Source organism: Solea solea, chromosome 1 (genome assembly GCF_958295425.1).
Source record: "Solea solea chromosome 1, fSolSol10.1, whole genome shotgun sequence".
Taxonomy (NCBI): domain Eukaryota; kingdom Metazoa; phylum Chordata; class Actinopteri; order Pleuronectiformes; family Soleidae; genus Solea; species Solea solea.
In genome coordinates this window covers 1,101,111-1,127,461 of record NC_081134.1, presented here as the reverse complement: position 1 = coordinate 1,127,461, position 26,351 = coordinate 1,101,111, and the positions used below count along the sequence as shown (strand labels likewise).

Genomic DNA, 26,351 nt, shown 5'->3' with positions numbered 1-26,351 from the left:
ACTGAGCAGCCAATGAGCTGCATGAGAATTCCTACTAACCCCAGACCTCAGACCTCCCCCCATCCATCCACCGCTCAGAAATAATCACCGCTTTGTGCAGGACTGCAGAATTCAGGGTGAAAACCCGAGAGCCAATTATAGAGAGCGAGTCCAGAGAGCAGCAACTTCAGAGGGACCTTCAAGCAGAAACACAAGCGCTGCTGCAGGCCTGTGTCCCAGTGGCCCCTCCCACTCTATACATGCTGCTGGGGCTCAACGTTTTCACCAATATGTGCACAAAGTAAATCCAGTATCACGTTCACTGGCCTAGTGGACAACCACAGCACTGTGATGTCATAGCTCAACCATTTTCTGCAGAACAAATGACTTCTCTCTCTCTGTGGTTTGGTGATTTATGAACACTGTGTTATTTCAGTGAGGAGACTCGCTGAATTCAGCACATCGTGTTTGAGCTCCTTCACTTTCCTTTTTTATTTTTTAATTAGGTCACTGCATATTGTCATTGGAGAATCCAGTGAAACGTGGTGAATGAAGAGCGGTGCAGTCAGTGCCTGTGGAAACTCTCGGCCTGGACTTTATTAGCCTTGGAGTTCCAGCTCTCCTCCTCCTCCTCAGTAATGTGATGCGTCTCATCACAGGGAGTGAGGAGGAGGAATTGTGCAGTTTTCTGGATGAGTAGGATGGTGAGAGGGTGGAGGTGGGGGTTTGATTCCCTGTAGTTGACAGGCTGTTGATCATTGGTCGGAGGCCCAGAGGAAACTTCAGCCCAACACATGATGGTTTATGACAGTTAGAACTTGACACTTCACAGTTGTGGGGAGTTTAAAGCAGGAAACTCATGTCATGTGACGGTTTTCTATCGTGTGACTGAGCACAGATCCACATCAAAGTGGAGATTTTACAATATCATTCTTACATTGATGTTACATTAATATAATGATCAATATCTCATCATGATCGTATTATTAGGAACAATAACAATGTGTTAAAAGTAGTTTTATAACTCCAGATTCTTCCACTCACCTGTTTATCTTCACCTCTAATTCACGTGTTCATCACATTTATCAGTAACTTTATGAACTGATAAGACAAGCAGCCTCCCGGGAATCATTGGTGAAGTCAATCTGGGTGACATTTTAGGAATGTTAGGAATTCATGACATAGAATATAAAGAACTATAAAAGTCTCGAGGTGTCCTGTGAGGTGGACAGTTTTACAGGCGTCTCTTTTACTCTTGTGTTCAACGGGAAACTTGCTTTTTGGGTATTTTTGTTGCAGTACCACGAGCGGCCACTGGGAGAATAATGTCTCGTGCTCTCTCCAGTTCTTACACACGCGCACGACACCAATTAAGCTACGTTATCTTTGAGGCGAGGTCGTCGATGACCCAAAGCGGCTCAAATGCGTTTAACTTCGTTTGTGATTCACTTAGAAATGGATTTAAGAAAAACAAGCGACCAGGTGACCTGATGTCGGTGAGTCAACAACAGGTGAGCGAGTCTAACGAGTGAAAGGTCAACGGGCTAAGGTTAGCTTAGCACGCTAGTTCTCCTGTAGCTTTGACAGACTGGCTGTAGTGGTGGTTGTTGTTGTTGTTGTTGTGGTTGTTGTTGTTGTGGTTGTTGAGACTTGAGACTTGAGACTTGATTAGTTATTTATTATTTATATATATATATATATATATATATATATATATATATATATATATATATATATATATATGATTTATTTAAATTACTTGTATCTTTGTGTTCTTTCTTGAAGTACTTGAAGTATTTTATTTGTTTTCTTTTGTTAGTGGTCCTTTGTGTGAATACATTTGAGAGTGTCCACACTCACATCTACAGGTTTTATAGGTCGTAGAGTAAACACTTTAGTCACTGATACTTTTTTAGTGAGTCACTGTGAACTGACTATGCAGTTTTCATTTCGTCATTGTGTGTTTGCATGTGATTGTCAGTGGGGATGTAGCTCAGTGGTAGAGCGCATGCTTTGCATGTATGAGGCCCCGGGTTCAATCCCCGGCATCTCCACAGTTGTGTGTTTTGGCTGTAGAATGTATGCAAGAAAACATGTGAAGAAAATAAGATGATCTGAATAGACTGAAAACACTACTACTCCCTCAACGTCAGGTTTCATACTCAATTCATCTGTCGATTTTCTCAATTATTGGAATACTTGTTTGGTATGGACAAAACATGACTTATGTATAAATAAATACAGGAAGAATTAAATAAATGTATACATAAATACAGGAATAATTAAATACATGTATACATAAATAAACAAATAAATACATGTATAAATAAATAAATAAATATGTAAATAAACAAATACATTTATAAATAAATACAGGGATAAATAAGTAAATGCATAAGTATATTAATAAATAAAATAAATAAAATGCTTTACATTTATTTCTACATTTCTGTTCACCTACATTTATTTATTTCTGTATTTCTGTGTCTATATGTTAATGAGGTAGGAGGTCCTAACCTCAGTCAACAGCATGATTGGTTACAGGAGTGTTGTTGACTACCAGCTCCTCCGCTCAGCACTGTTGCCAACTCCTCAGTAATGAAAGTCTAAATGTCACTGAATGACGCTATCGCCTAATTTGTATAATTGTCCATTTGCCTGATATAACCATGTGTGCACCGTGACACGGTACAGCTATCACTACTGACCCATGTCAGACATAACATGGCACGGGAACAGCAGCTTGGACACAGGGTGGCGAGCGTCTCCTCTCTGCTGACTGGGACTGGGACTGGCTGCAGAGGCTACTGTGAGACTGACCGTCTGTGAGTGCCTTGGGAGGGGGAGGGGATCCCGGCAGCACAGTAACTGCAGAGTGATTTACGTGAGAGTCTCCAAACACCACAAAAGTCTCCAATAACACCAGAAAGAGTCGCTAGATTCGTTTTTCCAAGTTGGCAACACTGAGCAGGTCTGCCAGTGGCCACCCGTTTGCTACGTTACAGGAAAGAAGGCTTGGGATCGGGAATCGTTTGCTTTTGTCTGGGTCTCTGATTTCACCAATCATGCTGTTGACTGAGATTAGGACCTCCTACCTCGTTTTGTCCTCCAATCTCAATCAACCGGTCCCTAACTGTTAGATACTAAGGACCAACCAAGAGGGCCTACAGTAGGCTTTTTGCATGTGTATGTGTTGTTTTTTTTGACTGTCTCTTGGCATATAGTGTGTGTTGTCGTGGCCGAGTGGTTAAGTGGTTAAGCTGATGGACTAGTAATTCATAGGTGTCTCCCGTGCAGGTTCTAATCCTGCCGACAATGAGATCTTCATTCAAATTTTAGGAATTCATAAGCACAGTCTAAAGGATCATTTGGAAGTTTCTTACACTCTAAATGAACCAAATTCAGTCTTGAAAAAAAATTCAGCTAATAATCAGATAGGGCTACACAATTCTGGAAAAAATGTGAATCACATTTATTTTGCTTAGATTTGAGATCAAGATTCTCTGCCACCATTTGTTTCACAAATCGAAATGATTGTTGCTCTCATGAACAAAAGATTAGAAACATTCAAGTAAATTGCCAAAGCGTGTGGTTTCTTTAGGCCCAGCATAATGGGCTTATTGTGTTATTACTTCGCCCAACGGAGTGGGAGTGAAGTACTATTTTTGGTGGCTCTGTCTGTGTGTGCTTCTGCACTTGCTTGCAATATGAGGCTTGTTTGGGAGTCAGACACTCTACTGTTGCCCCACAGAGTCTGTTACACATGTTGGCTGACAGAATGGGGTGCAGTTCATCTCTGATGCCTTGTTATTGCTTTTTTGGAATGTTTTAGCAGGAAAAGCACAAGTGTTACTGGTCAAATTAATGATGGCTCAGTTCAGTTGGTTTGTGTGCAATAGTTGTTTTGCAAAAGACGGTTATGAAGGTATAAGTTTTATTGTGTTTCTTCACATTGCATCGCAGTAGACCGTTTAAATTAAAACTACAATGCATTTTATTCCTGTACTGTATGGATGATAGAACTACAGTAAATGCTTTGAATTCATATGTATCTGTGAACATCTCTGGTGTGTGTGTGTGTGTGTGTGTTATAGATTAAGTGAGTAGAAGCTCTTTCTGTCATAGACTGCCATCCAGTTATTTTTGCAACCAGCAATATCGCCCTCTGGTGGCTATTCAATAAAGTGTTGGAACTTTCTGGTTAGACTGCATTCATTATTGTTATTATATTATTATATTGTTGAGTCAACTGAGAGCCTTCACTTCCTCTCGCTCACTGTTCTATCGCGTGTAAGCTACTTGTTATGACATTTCATACCTGTGAAAGTATGGGGATGTAGCTCAGTGGTAGAGCGCATGCTTTGCATGTATGAGGCCCCGGGTTCAATCCCCGGCATCTCCACACTGGTGCTCTTTTTGCATTAGAATATATGTTTCAATGGAGTTTTATGAATCTGATTCATCCCAGGCAAGTTTAAACTCTAAACATTTTGAATATTTTGTTATGGAATGCTGTGATTAAGTTGTGTATTAAGTATTAAAATCTGTATTTATTATTACTCTAAGGTCCCTGTTGCAATTTATTTTTGAATGTTATATCTCCCTTGTAAGTTGCTTTTGATAAAAACGTCTGCTGAATGACTTAACATTCTTTTTTATTGTTGTCACCAACACTTTTGTCTTGCCAGGGTGGAGATGTAATGCTCTGCATACACAAATGTATAGGCTTGATGGGGTGTCCAGATGGAACACAAACCGGGCTCAGCAGACTCTGAATATGAGTGTTACATCACACACAAGGATTTATGACGTTTGTCTGATGTCCAGTGTGAATGTCCTCAGCAACAGAGTCACACTTCCGCCAGAGTTTACACCCCCGGGGAAACCTACCGGTAAGATTGTCATGGGAACAAAAGAACAGATGCTGGACAATATTCTATTAATGACCAAACTGCCAGGTTATGATGGTTACACCTCTCATTCTACTTCAATCTTGTTTTTCCTGGCGACTACTTATGGCAGGTGAGCTTATTGCGGTGGAGCACTTGCTGGCCCAGTCCAATAGAGGAGATCTGCCAGGGATGCTGGAGGGAGTTCAGGAGGATGAGTCTCCTGATGTGACAATACTTCACTGATATTCTTTTCCAGTCCCTTTGATGTAAATCTGTAAATCTAATTCGCAGAGGGCAATTCCTTTCTGTTACATGGGCACATGTACCCCTCTCACTCACTCCTTACTAATAATTCCTTTAGGAACCTAGAGTTGAAAGTGAAGGTCCTGTCACTTCAACTCTAGTAAAGTGGCTAATGTCGGACCATTACAGATGCTTGTTCCTTCACTGTTTCTCTTAAATTAGCTATATGAATTGTTTTTGTTTTCATTTCATGTGACAGGATAGTCGGTGTGACCCCAGAGGCATTCCCGGATGGGAGGCAGTTGATGCCTTGGCAGCGGACCTTGTCAGCATCAACTGGACGATAACTGCTCTGAAATAAATATTGAAATATCAGAAATACTGATGTTGTACTCCTGTCTGGATCCCATTGACAAGTCCCCAATGTACTCTCTGCAAAGTAAGAAGATGACCTTTCCAGTGGCTGGTGTGAATACACCCATAGTGTAGTTAGGACTCAATGGATCCGGGTTTAAAGGAGAACTCGGATTCGTGACTCATGAGTTATTTAACGGATCCGGATAATTAACCCTGATGACTCATGACTCGACCAGCTCTAACAGGAAGAAAAGACACAAACTAGGGAGAGAAAGAACAAGGTTGTAATAGTGATTTCATTTGTCATAGTGATTTGAGAAGTATCCCATTTGTGTTAACATATCAGTGTTCATCTGCAACAGAAATGTTTTCATTCAATGAGTTGCATTGCATTAGATTGCTCAGATATACTTATAGATAGAGATAGAGAAGCTCAGCTTCAATTGATCTCTATAAGACAGAATAGTTTTTTTTCCACTGGTGAGTGAAACTGTGATTGGATAAATGCTGCAAAATCGACACTTCCAGGGAAGGCCAGCATCTCTGGGAGTCGACTGAGCAGTGGGCAGGTACAAATGTTGGGCTGATGTATACTGATAGGGGGAACTGTCTGAAAGGCGGAACCACTTTTAGATTGACATTATTGAAGAAATATACACAACACCGGAGCCTTATCTGTCTCAGTACCATGCAAATGTTGAGTAATGAGTAAAGTCTAGGAACAAATAGGAGACCGTTGTGTGTTATTTGCTTGGCGATATATCCCATTTCCATTTGTACACATTATACACTGTAAATAAAAACACCATTATAGCATTTCTTTGTTTCAGTTTTACACAATTATTGCATTTTCCTGTTCCAATTGTTCATTTGTCAAAGTTCAGTTAACAACAACATATATGTTCATGGTGTCATGTTTGCTGCAGCGTAGTGCTCAGATACTGTTCTCAGTATCATTAGTTTTTTTCTTCTGCACCATAAACTACTGTCATACACAATTTGTTGTGTTTCTTGTTTTAATTGTCAAGTGTTTTTCCCTCTTGTCCCTCTCTTAATTTCCCTGTCCTGATGTGAGCTTGTACATTGGTACTGATCCTTTACAATGGTAATGTAGTGCTGTGAGAGGCAGAGGGAAAAAGCTGAGTAATCTCTCTCTGTGTTGTGCTGCAGATCTCTGCTACATGTGCAGTGTTTACATCCTCTGATACCCAGTAATTACTACATCAGGCCTCATTTGTCTGGGGGCACTGCTGGAAATGGAACAGATGAAAGACTTCACTTCAAGAGGATCTCTCTGTGTGTGTGTGTGTGTGTGTGTGTGTGTGTGTGCTTGTTTCTCCACAGAACATTTCTGCCCATTATCACTAATGCTGATTCTCATCCAGTCTAATCTCTGAGCTAAATAAGAAAAGTGGCTGTAGCAAAACTGCGTCTAATCAACCCTTTTTCTCATGTTATGTTGCAAACCATCACACTGCTGTGTGTCTACTGTGGATCACTGAAAATGACTAAACACAAATCACTGCTATAGACAGTGTTCATCTTGTAACTCTGGTAACTGTTCACTCCCTGCGCCAAAGTCCATAGAGAAAAGCAGTGATTTGAGTTCACAGCACACAGGAGTTGTTGATCCACTGCTGCCTCCATCTGTAAGTTCAAATGTGTTATTTTGTGTCTTCAGTGTTTGAAATCCTTCATTCATATTTAACTCAGTGACAGCTTCTGTGTTCCTGTCAAGTCTTTTCAATGGACTTTTGTGTGGTCTACAAACTCAACTTTCCAGTCAGGAAAGGCTGCAATAAACATCACCACAGTCTGCAGCCTCCAAAGCTGAGTCAACGCCTTTCTGCTGAAACACATTAAAACCAACATGAATGCATCAGTTGCAGAGCTGCTGTATTAGACTGCATTAATGTTGTGTGTACAGGTGCAGCAAAGGCAAACTTAACATCATAACATTTTCAGAACCAGGAACGGGTTGAACCCAGTGACAGCTGGTGAAAAAAACCCACCTGTGGACCTTTGTTCTTCCTCTTTAATTCCTAAGTTTGCTGTAATTATGTACAGAGAGGAAGTCATTATACCTGAAGTCTCTCTATTTTACATTTATTTGAACATTTTCAGCCTTGTTCTGCTTTGAGTGTTGGTCTGCTCATTGTGTGACTTGATGAGGCTCATTGCCAAGTGGTCACTTGGCTGAAAACAAAAATATAAATGTTTGCAGTATTATAAAGAAATATGCAGGTTGAGTGGGAGGCTAGTTTTCACATTATAACAAGATCTTTTCTCATGTGATGAGATACGTTTCTTGCTATGATAAGATCATTTTCTGGTTATGACAGGATAGTCTTGTTATAATGTGATCAGTTTCTCGTCATGACAAGATAAATGTTTACTTTACTGACGGCTTTATTGATTGATTCATTGAGAAACACATTTGCTATTTTGTATATTGATGAACATCAGTGTGTAAACATGCCAGGACTGTTGTCCTCAGGCAGGTTAATGTACAAATATATATATATAAATAAGACAAACATCAGATCCTCTCTGTGTCGCAGTGAACACACAGATGACAATACAAATATTTATTGTAGTAAATGTATCAGATTTACATTTTTTTGTGTGTTGTTTTGATTTGAATTTTCTTTCACCGTTCTTTTCCTTGCACTTTTGCTGAGCTCTACCCTGACGTGAGACTATAGGTGTCATACCAGGATTGTTTTTTAATAAAGAGTCATTTTCCCAATTTGTCCTCCTACATTTACATTTAAAAGCTCCTGCACATGGACCATTTTGAACTAAATAAAGTTTTTAATTTTCTTGAAATAATTAAGTCTCTGTGCTGGGGTTTTATTCCCCCAGGTGACATTATCAGCCGCTTCCACTTATTGCTCCTCACCACATATTAGCCCCAACTGTTTCCTTATTATCTAGTCTAGTGTTGCTCCTGGAGCAATGGCTGGAACATTCATCATTGTTTCTTGTGTCTCAGCTGTCCAGGTGACACCAGCTGCTGTCATTACAGCAGCACAGCATTAGTATGAAGGCTTTCAGAAATATGTAACAATGAGCCATGACAAGCCTTTAGAAAAGCAGAGAGGCAGAGAGTGACAGTTGCCAAGCAAAGAATATGAAACTGCAAAATGTATTCTCAGGGAAATACAAACAACAAGCTTTACAACACAATATAATGTAAGTGAGAGCACAAAAGACATTTCAAGAGAGCACATTTATTGTAAGGGAGTGCTAAATGATTTAGATACGACACACAATTTATTCTGAATAATACAAAATATATTGTAAGACTAAGAGTAATATACTGGAGAGTAAAATATTGTGTGATAACAGTTTTTTGTGACTGAATATATTATAATCAATAATCAATAATTCAAATATTAAAAAACAAACACATAATATTTCAATACAACAAGTTTATTTTGAGGAAGTGCAAAAAAGAAAATGTTTTTTGAGACAGCACAAATGAATAGTAAAATATCGTTAAAGAAAGCAAAATTCACCGGAAGTGCAAACTTCGTTGTCAGGATACAATAAGTGTGTTGTTGTTGTTGTTGTTGTTGTTGTTGTGTATGTACACTGTACAGTGAAAAGCGTATGTGTTGAGAGGTATAGGACTTGCAGGTGGGGGTGGGGTACTCTGTGGAAAGGGGCGTGGCTAACATGGCAACATCACAAGCTCGCGCAGTTTCCCACCATGATGAGAATCCATCTCTGACTGTGGATCCTCTGAACGTCAGCACGGCTGCCTCGTCCTCTCACCTCAGTCTGGACTGGATCTGATCTCTGTCTCCATGACGGGATGAAATCCACGTAGTGATACAGGAGCATCTCCTCCTCCTCCTCCTCCTCCTGCTCCTGCTCGTCTTTTCTTCTCCGGCAGCGGAGCTCAGCTCTGTCTCTCCTCCTCCTCCTCCTCCTCCTCCCGGCGGAGACATGAGGAACCCAGCGGCCGGTGTAGCGCTGACATTCTGGCTGCTTGTAGAGGTGAGACATGCCCGTGACCAGCGCACAGGCGCATCTGAGTGAGATGATGATTTTCGGGGTTTATCGTTGTGATTCGTGCCGGTCCGCGTTGCTTCACCAAACTCCATTCAAAACCAACACAATTCGATAATTCCTCCATTAGCATCAGCACTCATCACATCCTACAGAAGACACATGGACATTCAGAACATCTTTGACATCTCGTGTTCACTTCGGCGTGCACGTGATCCACTAACACACACTGTACATGAGGGGAAATTCACTTTTGCATCACTGGGTGCTGCCGCTGCTGCTGCTGCTGCTGCATGTATGTTAGAGCATGAGGACAAAAACTGAGAAATATGAAAAGAGGTCACGGTGCCGCTGCTGTGTGTGTTGATGAGAGACGTGAAGATTCACTTTGACCTGATAAAAGCTGATTTTCATTGTTCGGTTGTTTGGTGAGTGATAAGTAAACCAGCAGAGTTCCAGAACCTGTGATTCTGTCATCCTTTGTCTTTGTACTCATGCAGTCAGCAGCACTCACTAGGTTACTGGGCCTGTAGGACACACACACACACACACACACACACACACACACACACACACACACACACCATCAGCTGTACATACAGTTAAACAGCCACGAGTCTCGACCTCATTTTCATTCATTTTAGTACAAATCATTATATAATAATTTCATTTTTTTCAGCCACATTATTGACAAAGTAAAATATGCTTTACACATCATGTGAGACAATGTGAGACAGAACATTATGACCATTTTGTGACACAATCACCCTTACAAAATAATTTAGATTCACAATATTATTAAGTTAAATATTCTTTATTGTGAGGAAGCAGCAAAATGTGATGAAACACATTTTATTGTAAGAGACAGCAGGATGAATCCAAGGCATAACAACACAGTGACTGATTTTTTTTTAATAGCAAATCACAATATGTGTGCAGTAATAAAAGTGCAAAACGATAAAATGCAAAATGTATCGTGAGATTCAAGTCGAAACAGAATTTATTAAACCTTACATTTATTATCAAAACATTTATTGCAAATAATGGCTAAACATGTTTTGGGTAATAATGAGACAATATGAGAATATCCTGACCAAATAATCACAACAGTAGTACTTGTTATTTATGTATACAGTGCCTTTCACTGAGCAACACATGACTGACTGGAAAGGGAAATTGGCTTGTAATTGAAGGGTTGCCGGTTCGAATGCCAACAGGTCAAGGTTTGGGGTACACTCGAGCAAGTTGCCCAATCAACATGGACGGGTTAATTGGACACTCTCTTAATTGACCCCAGCCATTAGAGGGCACATCCAGTGTACTCCTGGTGTCAGTCCCATGCCACGATAAAAAGACAATTTAACAAATAAAAAAAATAAAAAAATTGTGAATATAATTTAGGACATTTAGGGGGAAGTGATTCATTCAACAAAACACCCAGCACAGCATAGAAGCCAAAGCACTTTTGTGGGCTCCTCTGGGAACAATTACACATCTGTATTAACTTTTTACAGGGAAGGGAAGTACAAAGATAAAATTGGGATTTCATTATTAAAAACTAAAAATATGAATGCAAAACCACACAGAAATATGCTTTAAATGATTAAAATGGCATCTCAGAGAAATCATCACATTCAGGGAAGAAACTATTTCTTTTTTTTTCCTTCTTTTTTTAAATTTCACATTAGATACTTTTTAATAAACATATTGTGGTAAAAAAGAAGAATTTTGAATAAGATCATTTATCATGAGGTCCTGGAATGACTGAACACATGCACACTCACCCTTTTAGTACTTAAATGAGTGAGTTGTCTTTCAACTTGAAGGTTGTGGATTCAATTCCTGGCTCTGCTAGTCTACATGCCGATGTGCCCTTGAGCAAGACACTTAACCGCACGTTGCTTCTGTGCTGGCAGTGTGTGAGTGGGTATGAAACATTGATGTGCTGTATGAATGCATGAGTGAATGCATGTGAACGGGTGAATGGCAAAAACTGTGTAAAGCAGCTTTAAATCATCATCAAGACTAGAAAAGCTCTATTTTAATATTTAAATCAATAATACTGTAAATGACTAGGACTGTATGCTGGAGCATATTCACTTTTTTGTCCCAATTCTATTTTGTGACCACTGAACACCTTTCATCAGCTTGTCGTACATGTCCTCCTGACCTTTAAAGACACTTGTCCTCCTCAGTCCTGCTTCATGTCCTGCTTCCTCCTGGTGGTTTAAGGAGGAACAATGAGCTCTAAGGTAACACAATGTGGTCAGTGTGCCCTCTCCTCCTGAGTTCAGTATCACTAACATCCATGTCTCTCCATGTATTATTAACTCTCATCATCATTATTTTATTTCAGCAGGATAAGTGAGTCACCTCCTGTTTGAATGGGAGCAGCAGGCAGCCAGAGGGAGATGCCTCCCTGAGACCTTGTGCTAGTTTCTGTGTTCACTTTGATAAGAGCTTCTTCCCACCTGTTCATCTGAAGGTCAAGTGTTTGTATGTGTTTTGTGGGGGAAAGGCCTCTGCAGCACTCAAACACATGATGCTGATTTTTACAGGTTTAAAATCTGGTTTATTCTCTTTGTGTCATGTTGTGTAAGCACAGATTTTGAATGGGTATTGCAGGGGCCACACATTAGCACCCTTGCCTTTGCAGCAAGAACACCTGGGTTCTTGCTAAATTAAATTAACACCCCTAAAGCTGTAGTTTGTAACTTTTCAATAAACACAAATGACATTTAAATCCCTGCAAACATATAATGTTGAAGTGACTGAGCTGCAAACACAGACATTTCTCCAGAGTTTTACTTGTAACCAACAATCACTGTTTCCTCTTTGACTCCTCTTATGCAGCAGCAATCCCACAGAAACTAGCGACAATGCTAACCTTTGTAAACACACATGAAGCTCTGGTCAGGTGTATCCAATAGTTAAAAGCCTGGGAGTGGCCTGGGAGTGGCCTGGGAGTGGCCTTGGAAGGCATTCTGGGTGTTTAAATCATTGTAGGTTTGTTGAAAAGTTAAATTCAATTCATTTGTAAAGCGTTGAATCACAACATCCATTATCTCACGGCACTGTTCATAGACAACACTGTAGAGAGCAGAGAAACAGAAGAAGAAAGACTCAAAGATGTGCGGCCATCTGCCTCGACCGGTTGGGATGAAAGGAAAAATGGGGGGAAGAGGAGAGGTGGAGGACAGAAAGGAGGAAGATGAGGTGGAGACAGAAGAAAGAGACCAGATACACAACTGCTCTTCTGAGGATTTACTTGAATAAAACCGAACCGTGTGATGGGCGTGTCTTCATGTGATGGAGAGCCAGCTGACAGTGAATCATAACCCAGCACCTGGATAGACATCACAACAAAATCATTTTGGTCTGTAGACATTTAAGAACATCATCATTGCGAGGTGTGGGAAACGCCAATCAATATTTTGACCAAATGACTAATTGATTAATTGAGAAACTAATCAACTGATTAATTGATTATGAAAATAATAGTGAGTTGCAGCTTATATGTAGAAAATTCACCAGTGAGGTGAAAACTTATTTCTAATGCTAGTTGCGATGTGTAAGAATATTGTCCTGGTGTGTGTGAGTGAGTTTAATTCTGTGAGCACATCAAGAACCACAGATATCTGAGATATTTTAATCATTCAAACAAGAAGTGAGTCCAATAAATGGCTGATTACTGTAGTAAAGCTTCTCATGTAGAGTGGAAGCTGAGGGTGATGCCAGAGAACAGACCATAATAGTCATAAAGTGGATGTATGTTGGGTGTTTGAATAAACCTGAATCACACAGGTCTGTTGTTGCTTGTCAGACTCTCGGCTCTAAACCCGTCTTGTTTTAGTTGTTGACATCAGCGTGACTGTGCCGCGAGCTCAAGGGCAGCAGCAGCAGCAGCAGCAGCAGCAGCAGCAGCAGCAGCAGCAGCAGCAGCAGCAGCAGCAGCAGCAGCAGCAGCAGCAGCAGCAGCAGCAGCAGCAGCAGCAGCAGAAGCAGCAGCTTAGTTATTTAGTCTGACGCATGGAAATAAAAGGGATACATACATAGTGTACTCACACACACACACACACTGGGTGTGACTGCATTATCTTCCAGTGAAGTTCCATCGTATACATATGTATATATATACATATATACATATGTATACATATATATACAGTACATATATATATATATATATACAGTATGTATATATATATATATATGTATAGGTGTGCTTCTCTCCCCTGCAGCTTGCAACTTTGGTCTTGTTGCTTCCATTTGCTGGACTGGCTATTATATGAAATGGCTAATGGCTACACTGTACTGTATGTAATGTGTCCCAACAGGATTCATGTAAACAGGAAGAATAAAGTCAGAGGGGAGCGCTCTGCTGTGTGTTTCTCTCATGATGACCATGTTTCTTTCATTGCTCTGCAGCTGATGTGGTAAATATTGAGACAGTGGTGGCCAGTGAGCTGTAATCTGTCTCCAAACAATATTCTCCCCCAAATATTCGTCTAAGCTACCATTGTCAGAGCATGAAACTGTCATTGTCATTGTCATTTTATATCCTGTACAAACAAACTGAACTATGGACACAAATTGAAGCTCATGTATCAACAACATGACTCCCGACTGCTAAAGTGTAAATACAATGGTACTGATGTCACTCAAATTTTAGATCAGTAGCCAAGTGTACATGGACACAAGAATTGGGATGAAAATGTGTGTGTAAACATGTCAGCTGAAAACTCTAATCCGAGAGAGGACTGGTATATGCCCAGCGTCAGTCAGATCGGTGTTCATATAAACAGTTGATCATGACTTCCACGAAGTCACATGGAAGAGGAACAAAGTGAGACGGATAGCGTTCAACGAGGGGACGAGCAGACACAAGCAGCGTTTGATGACTACGGAAACGGAAGTGAAGCTTCTTCTACATTGGTAGAATTGGTACAAACACATGTGTATGCATACCATAATCTGATCGGTTCATTTTGCAATTTGGACGACATACTATACTATGACTTTTTTTTCATATTTTGGACAACATACTATACCATGACTTTTTTTTCATATTTTGGACAACATACTATACTATGACTTTTTTTTCATATTTTGGACGACATACTATACTATGACTTTTTGTCACATTTTGGACGACATACTATACTATGACTTTTTTTTCATATTTTGGACAACATACTATACTATGACTTTTTTTTCATATTTTGGACGACATACTATACTATGACTTTTTTTTCATATTTTTGACAACATACTATAGTATGACTTTTTTTTCATATTTTTGACAACATACTATAGTATGACTTTTTTTCATATTTTGGACGACATACTATACTATGACTTTTTTTTCGTATTTTGGATAACATACTAAATTATGAATTTTTGGTCACATTTTGTACAACATACTATACTATGACTTTTTTCACACATTTTGGACGACATACTATACTATGACTTTTTTGTCACATTTTGGACGACATACTATACTATGACTTTTTTGACACATTTTGGACGACATACTATACTATGACTTTTTTGTCACATTTTGGACGACATACTGTACCATGACTTTTTTTTCATATTTTGGACGACATACTATACTATGACTTTTTTGTCACATTTTGGACGACATACTGTACTATGACTTTTTTGTCACATTTTGGACGACATACTATACTATGACTTTTTTGTCACATTTTGGACGACACACTATACTATGACTTTTTTGTCACATTTTTTGACGACATACTAAAGTATGACTTTTTTGACACATTTTGAACGACATACTATACTATGACTTTTTTGTCACATTTTGGACGACATACTATACTATGACTTTTTTGTCACATTTTGGACGACATACTATACTATGACTTTTTTTTCATATTTTGGACAACATACTATACCATGACTTTTTTTTCATATTTTGGACAACATACTATACTATGACTTTTTTTTCATATTTTGGACGACATACTATACTATGACTTTTTGTCACATTTTGGACGACATACTATACTATGACTTTTTTTTCATATTTTGGACAACATACTATACTATGACTTTTTTTTCATATTTTGGACGACAAACTATACTATGACTTTTTTTTCATATTTTTGACAACATACTATAGTATGACTTTTTTTTCATATTTTTGACAACATACTATAGTATGACTTTTTTTCATATTTTGGACGACATACTATACTATGACTTTTTTTTCGTATTTTGGATAACATACTAAATTATGAATTTTTGGTCACATTTTGTACAACATACTATACTATGACTTTTTTCACACATTTTGGACGACATACTATACTATGACTTTTTTGTCACATTTTGGACGACATACTATACTATGACTTTTTTGACACATTTTGGACGACATACTATACTATGACTTTTTTGTCACATTTTGGACGACATACTGTACCATGACTTTTTTTTCATATTTTGGACGACATACTATACTATGACTTTTTTGTCACATTTTGGACGACATACTGTACTATGACTTTTTTGTCACATTTTGGACGACATACTATACTATGACTTTTTTGTCACATTTTTTGACGACATACTAAAGTATGACTTTTTTGACACATTTTGAACGACATACTATACTATGACTTTTTTGTCACATTTTGGACGACATACTATACTATGACTTTTTTGTCACATTTTGGACGACATACTGTACCATGACCTTTTTTTCATATTTTGGACGACATACTATACTATGACTTTTTTGTCACATTTTGGACGACATACTATACTATGACTTTTTTGTCACATTTTTTGACGACATACTAAAGTATGACTTTTTTGACACATTTTGGACGACATACTATACTATGACTTTTTTGTCACATTTTGGACGACATACTGTACCATGACCTTTTTTTCATATTTTGGACGACATACTATACTATGACTTTTTTGTCACATTTTGGACGACATACTATACCATGACTTTTTTGTCACATTTTTTGACGACATACTAAAGTATGACTTTTTTGACACATTTTGGACGACATACTATACTATGACTTTTTTGTCACATTTTGGACGACATACTATACTATGACTTTTTTGTCACATTTTGGACAACATACTATACCATGACTTTTTTGTCAAATTTTTTGACGACATACTATACTATGACTTTTTTGACACATTTTGGACAACATACTATACCATGACTTTTTTGACGTCATACTAAAGTATGACTTTTTTGACACATTTTGGACGACATACTATACTATGACTTTTTTTTTCACATTTTGGACGACATACTATACTATGACTTTTTTGTGACATTTTGGACAACATACTATACCATGACTTTTTTGTCACATTTTTTGACGACATACTAAAGTATGACTTTTTTGACACATTTTAGAAGACATACTATACTATGACTTTTTTGTCACATTTTGGACGACATACTATACTATGACTTTTTTTTCATATTTTGGACGACATACTATACTATGACTTTTTTGTCACATTTTGGACGACATACTATACTATGACTTTTTTGTCACATTTTGGACAACATGCTATACCATGACTTTTTTGTCACATTCTTTGACGACATACTAAAGTATGACTTTTTTCACACATTTTGGACAACATACTATACCATGACTTTTTTGACGACATACTAACCTATGACTTTTTTGACCGATTTTGGACGACATACTATACTATGACTTTTTTTTCATATTTTGGGCGACATACTATTCCATGACTTTTTTGTCACATTTTGGACGACATACTATACTATGACTTTTTTCACACATTTTGGACAACATACTATACCATGACTTTTTTGACGACATACTAAAGTATGACTTTTTTGACACATTTTGGACGACATACTATACTATGACTTTTTTGTCACATTTTGGACGACATACTATACTATGACTTTTTTGTCACATTTTGGACAACATACTATACCATGACTTTTTTGTCACATTTTTTGACGACATACTATACTATGAATTTTTTGACACATTTTGGACAACATACTATACCATGACTTTTTTGACGTCATACTAAAGTGTGACTTTTTTGACACATTTTGGACGACCTACTATACTATGACTTTTTTTTCACATTTTGGACGACATACTATACTATGACTTTTTTGTGACATTTTGGACAACATACTATACCATGACTTTTTTGTCACATTTTTTGACGACATACTAAAGTATGACTTTTTTCACACATTTTGGACAACATACTATACTATGACTTTTTTGACGACATACTAAAGTATGACTTTTTTCACACATTTTGGACAACATACTATACCATGACTTTTTTGACAACATACTAAAGTATGACTTTTTTCACACATTTTGGACAACATACTATACCATGACTTTTTTGACGACATACTAAAGTATGACTTTTTTGACACATTTTGGACTACATACTATACTATGACTTTTTGTCACATTTTGGACGACATACTATACCATGACTTTTTTGTCACATTTTGGACGACATACTAAAGTATGACTTTTTTGACACATTTTGGACGACATACTATACTATGACTTTTTTGTCACATTTTGGACGACATACTATACTATGACTTTTTTGTCACATTTTGGACAACATACTATACCATGACTTTTTTGTCAAATTTTTTGACGACATACTAAAGTATGACTTTTTTGACACATTTTGGACGACATACTATACTATGACTTTTTTGTCACATTTTGGACGACATACTATACTATGACTTTTTTGTCACATTTTGGACAACATACTATACTATGACTTTTTAGTCACATTTTGGACGACATACTATACTATGACTTTTTTTTCATATTTTGGACGACATACTATACTATGACTTTTTTTCATATTTTGGACGACATTCTATACTATGACTTTTTTGTCACATTTTGGACGACATACTATACCATGACTTTTTTTTCGTATTTTGGATAACATACAAAAGTATGACTTTTTTGTCACATTTTGGACGACATACTAAAGTATGACTTTTTTCACACATTTTGGACGACATACTATACCATGACTTTTTTGACACATTTTGGACGACATACTATACCATGACTTTTTTGTCACATTTTTTGACGACATACTAAAGTATGACTTTTTTCACACATTTTGGACAACATACTATACCATGACTTTTTTGACGACATACTAAAGTATGACTTTTTTGACACATTTTGGACAACATACTATACCATGACTTTTTTGTCACATTTTGGACGACATACTATACTATGACTTTTTTGTCACATTTTGGACAACATACTATACCATGACTTTTTTGTCACATTTTTTGACGACATACTATACTATGAATTTTTTGACACATTTTGGACAACATACTATACCATGACTTTTTTGACGTCATACTAAAGTGTGACTTTTTTGACACATTTTGGACGACCTACTATACTATGACTTTTTTTTCACATTTTGGACGACATACTATACTATGACTTTTTTGTGACATTTTGGACAACATACTATACCATGACTTTTTTGTCACATTTTTTGACGACATACTAAAGTATGACTTTTTTCACACATTTTGGACAACATACTATACTATGACTTTTTTGACGACATACTAAAGTATGACTTTTTTCACACATTTTGGACAACATACTATACCATGACTTTTTTGACAACATACTAAAGTATGACTTTTTTCACACATTTTGGACAACATACTATACCATGACTTTTTTGACGACATACTAAAGTATGACTTTTTTGACACATTTTGGACTACATACTATACTATGACTTTTTGTCACATTTTGGACGACATACTATACCATGACTTTTTTGTCACATTTTGGACGACATACTAAAGTATGACTTTTTTGACACATTTTGGACGACATACTATACTATGACTTTTTTGTCACATTTTGGACGACATACTATACTATGACTTTTTTGTCACATTTTGGACAACATACTATACCATGACTTTTTTGTCAAATTTTTTGACGACATACTAAAGTATGACTTTTTTGACACATTTTGGACGACATACTATACTATGACTTTTTTGTCACATTTTGGACGACATACTATACTATGACTTTTTTGTCACATTTTGGACAACATACTATACTATGACTTTTTAGTCACATTTTGGACGACATACTATACTATGACTTTTTTTTCATATTTTGGACGACATACTATACTATGACTTTTTTTCATATTTTGGACGACATTCTATACTATGACTTTTTTGTCACATTTTGGACGACATACTATACCATGACTTTTTTTTCGTATTTTGGATAACATACAAAAGTATGACTTTTTTGTCACATTTTGGACGACATACTAAAGTATGACTTTTTTCACACATTTTGGACGACATACTATACCATGACTTTTTTGACACATTTTGGACGACATACTATACCATGACTTTTTTGTCACATTTTTTGACGACATACTAAAGTATGACTTTTTTCACACATTTTGGACAACATACTATACCATGACTTTTTTGACGACATACTAAAGTATGACTTTTTTGACACATTTTGGACAACATACTATACCATGACTTTTTTGACGACATACTAAAGTATGACTTTTTTGACACATTTTGGACTACATACTATACTATGACTTTTTTGTCACATTTTGGACGACACACTATACCATGACTTTTTTTTCATATTTTGGACGACATACTATACTATGACTTTTTTGTTACATTTTGGACGACATACTATACTATGACTTTTTTTTAATATTTTTGACAACATACTATAGTATGACTTTTTTTTCATATTTTGGACGACATACTATACTATGACTTTTTTTTCATATTTTTGACAACATACTATAGTATGACTTTTTTTTCATATTTTGGACGACATACTATACTATGACTTTTTTTTCGTATTTTGGATAACATACTAAATTATGAATTTTTGGTCACATTTTGTACAACATACTATACTATGACTTTTTTCACACATTTTGGACGACATACTATACCTTGACTTTTTTGACGACACTTTGGACGACATACTGTACCATGACTTTTTTTTCATATTTTGGACGACATACTATACTATGACTTTTTTGTCACATTTTGGACAACATACTATACCATGACTTTTTTGTCACATTTTTTGACGACATACTAAAGTATGACTTTTTTGACACATTTTGAACGACATACTATACTATGACTTTTTTGTCACATTTTGGACGACATACTATACTATGACTTTTTTTTCATATTTTGGACGACATACTATACTATGACTTTTTTGTCACATTTTGGACGACATACTATACTATGACTTTTTTGTCACATTTTGGACGACATACTGTACCATGACCTTTTTTTCATATTTTGGACGACATACTATACTATGACTTTTTTGTCACATTTTGGACAACATACTATACCATGACTTTTTTGTCAAATTTTTTGACGACAAACTAAAGTATGACTTTTTTGACACATTTTGGACGACATACTATACTATGACTTTTTTGTCACATTTTGGACGACATACTATACTATGACTTTTTTGTCACATTTTGGACAACATACTATACCATGACTTTTTTGTCACATTTTTTGACGACATACTAAAGTATGACTTTTGTGTCACATTTTGGACGACATACTAAAGTATGACTTTGCTTTCATATTTTGGACGACATATTATACTATGACTTTTTTGTCACATTTTGGACAACATAATAACCTATGACTTTTTTTGTCATATTTTGGATGACATACTAACCTATGACTTTTTTGTCACATTTTGTACGACATACTAAAGTATGACTTTTTTGTAACATTTTGGACGACGTACTAAAGTATGATTATTTTGTCACACACTTAATCCGAATTTTTTTTTTTTTCTCTTGGGTTTTTAATGCCTTTAATCAATAGCTTAGTGCAGATAGACAGGAAAGGGGGAACCTCATGTCCTACGCGGGATTCGAACATGGAGTGAGGATTACAACCTCAATATGTGACAGAAGCTCTACCAAGTGAGCCAACACCACCCGTACATGTTTGGACGACATACTAACATACGATTTTTTTGTCACATTTTGGACAACTTACTAACCTATTACTTTTTTTTCATATTTTGGACGACATACTAACCTATTACTTTTTTTTCATATTTTGGACGACGTACTAAAGTATGACTTTTTTGTCACATTTTGGACGACATACTAAAGTATGACTTTTGTGTCACATTTTGGACGACATACTAAAGTATGATTTTTTTTTCATATTTTGGACGACACACTATACTAACCTATTACTTTTTTTTCATATTTTGGACGACGTACTAAAGTATGACTTTTTTGTCACATTTTGGACGACATACTAAAGTATGACTTTTGTGTCACATTTTGGACGACATACTATACTATGACTTTTTTTTCATATTTTGGACGACACACTATACTATGACTTTTTTGTCACATTTTGGACGACATACTAAAGTATGACTTTTGTGTCACATTTTGGACGACATACTAAAGTATGATTTTTTTTTCATATTTTGGACGACACACTATACTAACCTATTACTTTTTTTTCATATTTTGGACGACGTACTAAAGTATGACTTTTTTGTCACATTTTGGACGACATACTAAAGTATGACTTTTGTGTCACATTTTGGACGACATACTATACTATGACTTTTTTTTCATATTTTGGACGACACACTATACTATGACTTTTTTGTCACATTTTGGACGACATACTAACCTATGACTTTTTTGTCACATTTTGGACGACATACTAACCTATGACTTTTTTGTCACATTTTGGACGACATACTCAAGTATGACTTTTTTGACACATTTTGGACGACGCACTAAAGTATGACTTTTTTGACACATTTTGGACGACGCACTAAAGTATAACTTTCTTTTCATATTTTGGACAACATAATAACCTAAGACTTTTTTGTCACATTTTGGACGACATACTAAAGTATGACTTTTTTGTCATATTTTGGACGACATACTATACTATGACTTTTTTGTCACATTTTGGACGACATACTAAAGTATGACTTTTTTGTAACATTTTGGACAACATACTAAAGTATGATTTTTTTGTCACACTTTGGACGACATACTGAATTTGAATTTTTTTTTTCTTTTGGGTTTTTAGTGCCTTTAATCAATAGCTTAGTGCAGATAGACAGGAAATGGGGAACCTCATGTCTTCAGGGGATTCGAACCTGGAGAGAGGATTATAACCTCAACATGTGACAGCAGCTCTACCAAGTGAGCCAACACCACCCATACATATCTCGGACTACATACTAACATACAATTTTTTTGTCAAATTTTGAACGACATACTAAAGTATGACTTTTTTTTCACATTTTGGAAGACATACTAACCTATGACTTTTTTTGTCACATTTTGGATGACATACTAAAGTATGACTTTTTGTCATATTTTGGACGACATACTGAAGTATGACTTTTTTTGTCACATTTTGGACGACATACTATACTTTGACTTTTTTGTCACATTTTTGACGACATACTAACCTATGACTTTTTGTCACATTTTGGACGACATACTAAAGTATGACTTTTTTGTCACATTTTGGACGACATACTAAAGTATGACTTTTGTGTCACATTTTGGACGACATACTAAAGTATGACTTTTTTTTCATATTTTGGACGACATACTATACTATGACTTTTTTGACACATTTTGGACGACATACTATACTTTGACTTTTTTGTCACATTTTTGACGACATACTAACCTATGACTTTTTGTCACATTTTGGACGACGCACTAAAGTATGACTTTCTTTTCATATTTTGGACAACATAATAACCTATGACTTTTTTGTCATATTTTGGATGACATACTAACCTATGACTTTTTTGTCACATTTTGGACGACATACTAAAGTATGACTTTTTTGTAACATTTTGGACGACATACTAAAGTATGATTATTTTGTCACACACTTAATCCGAATTTTTTTTTTTTTCTCTTGGGTTTTTAATGCCTTTAATCAATAGCTTAGTGCAGATAGACAGGAAATGGGGAACCTCATGTCCTACACGGGATTCGAACCTGGAGTGAGGATTACAACCTCAATATGTGACAGCAGCTCTACCAAGTGAGCCAACACCACCCGTACATGTCATGGACGACATACTAACATACGATTTTTTGTCACATTTTGGACGACTTACTAACCTATTACTTTTTTTTCATATTTTGGAAGACATACTAACCTATTACTTTTTTTTCATATTTTGGACGACATACTAACCGATGACTTTTTTGTCACATTTTGGACGACATACTAAAGTATGATTTTTTTGTCACATTTTGGACGACATACTAAGGTATGATTTTTTTGTCAAATTTTGAACGACATACTAACCTATGACTTTTTTGTCACATTTTGGAGGACATACTAACCTATGACTTTTTTGTCAAATTTTGAACGACATACTAAAGTATGACTTTTTTGACACATTTTGGACGACATACTAACCTATGACTTTTTTGTCAAATTTTGAACGACATACTAAAGTATGACTTTTTTGACACATTTTGGACGACATACTAAACTATGACTTTTTTGTCACATTTTGGACGACATACTAACCTATGACTTTTTTGTCACATTTTGGACAACATACTAACCTATGACTTTTTTGTCACATTTTGGACGACATACTAAACTATGACTTTTTTTGTAAAATTTAAACGACATACTAACCTATTACTTTTTTTTCATATTTTGGACGACGTACTAAAGTATGACTTTTTTGTCACATTTTGGACGACATACTAAACTATGACTTTTTTTGTAAAATTTAAACGATATACTAACCTATTACTTTTTTTTCATATTTTGGACGACGTACTAAAGTATGACTTTTTTGTCACATTTTGGACGACATACTAAAGTATGACTTTTTTGACACATTTTGGACGACGCACTAAAGTATGACTTTTTTGACACATTTTGGACGACGCACTAAAGTATGACTTTCTTTTCATATTTTGGACAACATAATAACCTAAGACTTTTTTGTCACATTTTGGACGACATACTAAAGTATGACTTTTTTGTCACATTTTGGACGACATACTAAAGTATGACTTTTTGTCATATTTTGGACGACATACTGAAGTATGACTTTTTTTTTCACATTTTGGACGACATACTATACTTTGACTTTTTTGTCACATTTTTGACGACATACTAACCTATGACTTTTTGTCACATTTTGGACGACATACTAAAGTATGACTTTTTTGTCACATTTTGGAAGACATACTAAAGTATGACTTTTGTGTCACATTTTGGACGACATACTAAAGTATGACTTTTTTTTCATATTTTGGACGACATACTATACTATGACTTTTTTGACACATTTTGGACGACATACTATACTTTGACTTTTTTGTCACATTTTTGACGACATACTAACCTATGACTTTTTGTCACATTTTGGACGACGCACTAAAGTATGACTTTCTTTTCATATTTTGGACAACATAATAACCTATGACTTTTTTGTCATATTTTGGATGACATACTAACCTATGACTTTTTTGTCACATTTTGGACGACATACTAAAGTATGACTTTTTTGTAACATTTTGGACGACATACTAAAGTATGATTATTTTGTCACACACTTAATCCGAATTTTTTTTTTTTCTCTTGGGTTTTTAATGCCTTTATTCAATAGCTTAGTGCAGATAGACAGGAAATGGGGAACCTCATGTCCTACACGGGATTCGAACGTGGAGTGAGGATTACAACCTCAATATGTGACAGCAGCTCTACCAAGTGAGCCAACACCACCCGTACATGTCATGGACGACATACTAACATACGATTTTTTGTCACATTTTGGACGACTTACTAACCTATTACTTTTTTTTCATATTTTGGATGACATACTTACCTATTACTTTTTTTTCATATTTTGGACGACATACTAACCGATGACTTTTTTGTCACATTTTGGACGACATACTAACCTATGACTTTTTTGTCACATTTTGGACGACATACTAAAGTATGATTTTTTTGTCAAATTTTGAACGACATACTAACCTATGACTTTTTTGTCACATTTTGGACGACATACTAACCTATGACTTTTTTGTCAAATTTTGAACGACATACTAAACTATGACTTTTTTGTCACATTTTGGACGACATACTAACCTATGACTTTTTTGTCACATTTTGGACGACATACTAACCTATGACTTTTTTGTCACATTTTGGACGACATCCTAACCTATGACTTTTTTGTCACATTTTGGACGACATACTAACCTATGACTTTTTTGTCATATTTTGGACAACATCCTAAAGTATGACTTTTTTGTAACATTTTGGACGACATACTAAACTATGACTTTTTTTGTAAAATTTAAACGACATACTAACCTATTACTTTTTTTTCATATTTTGGACGACGTACTCAAGTATGACTTTTTTGTCACATTTTGGACGACATACTAAAGTATGACTTTTTTGACACATTTTGGACGACGCACTAAAGTATGACTTTTTTGACACATTTTGGACGACGCACTAAAGTATGACTTTCTTTTCATATTTTGGACAACATAATAACCTAAGACTTTTTTGTCACATTTTGGACGACATACTATACTATGACTTTTTTGTCACATTTTGGACGACATACTAAAGTATGACTTTTTTGTAACATTTTGGACGACATACTAAAGTATGACTTTTTTGTCACATTTTGGACGACATACTTTTTGACA

General features: G+C 36.0%; 1 protein-coding gene, 1 long non-coding RNA gene and 2 other non-coding genes across 4 annotated transcripts in view; all 4 read left to right on the top strand.

Annotated features, from left to right (window-relative positions):
• The first annotated feature begins 1,332 nt into the window (after window positions 1-1,332).
• Window positions 1,333-5,129, top strand: LOC131465635 (uncharacterized). Its single transcript, XR_009241331.1, has 3 exons — window positions 1,333-1,490; window positions 4,668-4,871; window positions 5,002-5,129. It is a non-coding gene; the product is annotated as an uncharacterized LOC131465635 (long non-coding RNA).
• trnaa-ugc (transfer RNA alanine (anticodon UGC)) lies at window positions 1,962-2,033 on the top strand. Its single transcript has one exon. It is a non-coding gene; the product is annotated as a tRNA-Ala (tRNA).
• On the top strand, window positions 4,310-4,381 carry trnaa-ugc (transfer RNA alanine (anticodon UGC)). The gene has a single exon. It is a non-coding gene; the product is annotated as a tRNA-Ala (tRNA).
• A 4,049-nt stretch (window positions 5,130-9,178) lies between the features above and the next one.
• vopp1b (VOPP1 WW domain binding protein b) overlaps window positions 9,179-26,351 on the top strand; it is a 29,543-nt gene continuing 12,370 nt past the window's right edge. The window contains exon 1 of the mRNA XM_058639359.1: window positions 9,179-9,476. Coding sequence (XP_058495342.1) covers window positions 9,426-9,476 — 51 coding nt within the window. The 5' untranslated portion in view covers window positions 9,179-9,425. The remainder of the gene's footprint in view (window positions 9,477-26,351) is intronic.